This window comes from Eurypyga helias, unplaced genomic scaffold (genome assembly GCF_000690775.1).
Source record: "Eurypyga helias isolate BGI_N326 unplaced genomic scaffold, ASM69077v1 scaffold15914, whole genome shotgun sequence".
Lineage (NCBI taxonomy): Eukaryota > Metazoa > Chordata > Aves > Eurypygiformes > Eurypygidae > Eurypyga > Eurypyga helias.
In genome coordinates, this window is record NW_010246961.1 from 90 (window position 1) to 4,632 (window position 4,543).

Genomic DNA, 4,543 nt, shown 5'->3' on the forward strand with positions numbered 1-4,543 from the left:
CAGAAAAGGGAAATCGTGAATAAGGCTGTAAGCAGTGGGAGCCACGGAGCCTTGTGCTGGAAGACCATGACTGGGGGAATGATAGGCTCCCACCCAACCCTGAACTTGTTTGGGGCTGGCTGCTCTGCTGGATGCACGTAAGACTGTGGGGCCTGATGGCATTCATCCCAAGGTACTGAGAGAGCTGACTGACGTCATTGTGGGACCTCTGCCCATCAGTTTTCAGCAGTCTTGGGAGTCTGGAGAGGTCCCTGTTGACTAGAAGCTGGCAAAAGTCACACTGGGGTTACCAAGGCTTCATTTTAGGGCCAGTGCTCTTTAATGTTTTTATAAATGATCTGGCTGCAGCAATCGAATATTAAGTAAACTTGCTGATGATGCTAAACTAGGAGGAGCTGTGGGCTCTCTTGAGGGTAGAGAGGCCTTACAGAGAGATCCACATAGGCTAGAGAGCTGGGCAATTGCCAATCATAGGAAATTCTACAAGAGCAAGTGCTGGATTCTCCATCTGGGATGGGGTAATCCTGCTGTGATACAAACTGGGGGAATGAAAGGCCTAAGAGCAGCCCCATGCCAAGAGATCTAGGGGTTTGGGTTAGTGGCAAGTTGAAAAGGAGTCAACAGTGTGCCCAGCCAGCCAAAAGGGCCAGCTGTGTCCTGGGGTGCATCAGGCACAGCATAACTCCCTGGCTGAGGGAGGTGATTATCCCACTGCACTTGTGCAGCCCCACCTGGAGGCCTGCATGCAGTTTTGGGTGCCTGAATACAAGAAGGACATCCAGCTACAAGAGTGTGCCCAGGGGAGGGTGACCAAGGTGGTGAAAGGCCATGAGGTTGCCCTTATGAGGAGCAGCTGACATCACTTGGCTTGTGGACTTGATCCTCATGGGTCACTTCCAGTTTGAGATATCCTATGATTCTGCACTTACAGATTGCTGATGTGGGAAGGAAAGGCCCAGGGTCATGCAGCTCAATAGCAAATCAACACACAAAGCTTTTTGCACTACCAGAGCCTTTGCAGGGCTGTGAGAGGAAAAGAGGAAAGACAGCAGCTGGAGCTTTGTGTTCCCAGCAGCAGTGCTGGGAGGAAATCCATGTTCATGGAGAGGACAGCCACCACCCTCTCCACCCTCCTAGTCCCTGGGGAAAATAATCAGTGGGAGAGACAGTGGAACTCCACAGTTTATTATAAAAAGGCAAATTAGTGGATTATGGAAACAAAGGGAATCTGTCACACAGCTGCAAACAGCAGCCTGGAAAAGGCCCTGAGGGCAGGAGGAGCTCTGGCTGTGGCAATGTAGCAGCTGAGAAACGCCCTCACAAGAGGGACCCTCAGTCCCTCAGCACTCATTCCTGACCACCACCCTCAGGGCCAGCCTGGAGCAGGGGTGAGTTTATTCTCTGGCCCCAGTGAACTGCTACAGAGCTGGGGGATCCAGAGAGACAGGCTTTCAGGGCACTGGCAAAACATCTCGGCCTAGACGCTGAAAAGCCCCAGGGGACCTTGTTCCCTGGGTTTAACTGTGTCCCTGTTCCATGGCAGGGTGCTACATCGCTGCCACTGCCCTTGCACTGCAGCAAGGCTGCGTGCGCAGGCAGCTCAGGCACGACACAGCTCGGAGGAGTCCAATGTTCCAAGGAGAGCTCACAGCAGATTCAAGGTGTTGTCCAACCAATTACAAACTGGGTTTCCAGAAACCCTCCCAGTGGGGAAGTTCCACCATTGGACAAGGAAGCTCTCAGGATCTCTCAGAGCTCAGTGCCAGGACACCACAGCCTGCACTGTGCACGAGATGGGACTAAGTAGTCCTACTCATTCCTGAGCCCCAAACCTACAAATCCTTCCCCACATCACTCTCCCTTCTATTCCTGTGGTTTGCACCGTGCTATTGCTTTGCAAGCACGTCAGTCACCATGGAGGGACAGTGTGAGACCAACCATGCTGGAGCAGGCCAAGGCCACACAGCCAGCAGTGGAAGTCTCCAAAGAACCAGAGCAGACCCAGAGAAGCTGCTTCCCCACTGCCAGCATTCACAGCCCACGAACCGGAGCCAGAGAAACTGTGTGTTTTACAGCATTTGGTGAATCTTTCCGTGGACCCGCTAATTACTTCTGAAGCCGGGTGAACTTGCACCAGCCCTGGTGCACAGAGCTCCCACCGAGGGACAGCAAGCAGTCCTGTCACTTGTTCCTTGCCGTGCAATGAGCTCGTACCCCTTATCCCATAGCAGCCTAATTCTTTAAAAGCCTTTGGTGAGGAACCTTCTAGAAATGCAGATACAGGTCTCATCACCTTGTAGTGACCAGAGCACCTCTCCCAGCAGCAAGGAGCACATGTTCTTCTGTGCCAGGCAGGTCTGAGAACACACAGGAACAGGCACAGAGCCCAGTTTTCACTTGAATAAACCCCCTTGAGCTACTCGGGATTTAAGATGCTGCAGCAGAGTAACAATACCAACTACTTACTAGCAGAGAGAGAAAAAGAAATAGCTACTTCGGCAGGAAGCTGGACAGCAGTTAAACACACAGCCCAGCTCCCAGGACCCCACGCAGAACAGAAACCCCCACAGCACATAACACTGCAGCAATGAAATGGATGGAAACGCCCCGCGCCCAGTCAGGAAGATCTCACGCATAGATCCAGTGCTCAGTCGTGTCCTCCCAGCAAGTCAGCTCCTCCGGGCGGAACCAGAGCGAGATCTCCTGCTGGGCACTCTCAACAGAGTCGCTGCCGTGGATCACATTCCTGTGGGGAAGAAAGGGATCAATCAGCACTAAGCAGAGAAAGGCAAGAGAGGGAAGCTGCAGTTTGGAAAATTTCACCTTGACCAATTTAATTAAATTGAGTCAGCCACAATATTCTTTCCCACCAGCACAGCCTTCCTTCTTCCAGCTCTGTGAACATGGATGTGCAGGAGCTGCCAGTCCCCAGCACTCCTTCCTTGATGAGGAACCATTGGTTTGCTACAGGAGGAGCTGCAAGTGGCTGTTGATCCAGGGCTTGACTTGTTTTTGTGTCAGTTATTCAAGTTTTGACTCCAGATTTCCCCCCTTCCTTACAAAGCAGGTTTGGGATAAGACACCAGAGAAGAGAAACCTAATCCAGGAGGGCTGGATAGAAGTGCTATCTACCAGGAGCCAGGCTGCAGCCACCTGAGCTCACAGCGGTGGATCTTCACTGGTGAAGGGCCCTAGCGCATGCAGAGCTCCTGCTTGGCTCAAGTTACAGACTCGATGCCCAAGGGAGCTAGAGCAGCTCTCCAGGTGCCCCATGCCTCCAGAAAAGGGCTGAAAGTGCTCCTCCCTTCCTCTTCACAGTCTGACAGTCCTGATTCCCCACCTGCTTTCAATAGGGAAGGCCTCAGGAGGCAGGAAAAACACATACCTAGGCCCATCCTCCTGGCAAAGCCAACCACAGGAGGCAGAGGTCAGCACACCCTGCCAGAGCTGCTCTGCAAGCTGCCAGCGGCAGGCAGTGCTCATCTGAGCGCAGAAGGGAGCAGCTCTGTAGACTTGTGTGGCTCAGGCAGGCCTTGCACAAGAACGCCTGGATAGGATGCCCAAGGGAACAAAAAGGCAAAGCTCTCACTTGCTGACTTCGACGCAGAAGTCTCCTCGGATGGTGCCAGGCCTGGCATCAGCTGGGTTAGTCTCCCCAATCATTGTGCGAACCGTCTTGACCACATCCAGGCCCTGCCAGACCTACGTGACAGCAAAGCAACAATCAGCTTCCACAACTCCCGCAGCAGATCCTATTGTCTGTCCTCTAAATTCCCCACCTGATCCACCCGTGTGAGACAGGAAAGCGTCCCTCTGTAAACAGTCTCCAAAAGTCGATTTTGGAAAATAATCAGGATTGCCTGTGGATTTATTCACCACAGAAAACATCCCTGTGGTTCAGTACAGCTACAAGAGGCCCTGTGAAGTGAGAGACCACCTTGTTTCCATCGTGCCACATGCCAATGCTGCTTAAACACTGCCCTTTCTGCTCCTCGGTTCCGGAGAACCCAGCCAGCACTCACCATGGCCACTACGGGCCCGGAGCTCATGTACTTCACCAGCCGGCTGTAGAAGGGACGGTCACGAAGGGCGATGTAGTGCTCTTTCAGCAGCTCCTCCGAGGCCTGAACACAAAGAGCACAAAGCTTAGCCTGCTCTGAGCAGGTGGGATTTGGGCAAGGCCTACACCCGGGCCATGCAGCCGAAGCCAGGTAGCTCATGTTCCAGTTCAGCTCCTGCACGCTCGCTTCCAGGCTTTGCTGGCACACGGAGCAGAGACGCTTCAAGGTCAGAGGAGCAGCAACAGCCATGGACAAAAGCTCTGGAGCACGGACACAGTTTGAGGGCAGGTGTGTTCCCCACAGCGGGAGTTGCCCCTCCAGAAGCAGTTTTGGCACCCGGGTGCTGACACCCCCCCGGCCTGTGAGGATCTGGGGCCCGAATGACAACCCTGGGCTGGAAGGCAAGGGGATCGCCGGGGTTGACCAGCAGAGCCGGAGCCCGCAGGGGCCTTGCTCCAGCCTGGGCCCCCCGCACCAGGGGA

General features: G+C 54.0%; 1 protein-coding gene across 1 annotated transcript; it reads right to left on the reverse strand.

The window, feature by feature from the left end:
* Positions 1–2,628: 2,628 nt before the first annotated feature.
* On the reverse strand, positions 2,629–4,310 carry LOC104504858 (nucleoside diphosphate kinase A-like). Its single transcript, XM_010150593.1, has 3 exons — positions 4,023–4,310; positions 3,590–3,702; positions 2,629–2,746 (listed from the first exon to the last, which is right to left on the reverse strand). Exons 1-3 carry the CDS (start codon positions 4,308–4,310, stop codon positions 2,629–2,631), a joined length of 519 nt encoding a protein of 172 aa, XP_010148895.1.
* Positions 4,311–4,543: the final 233 nt, after the last annotated feature.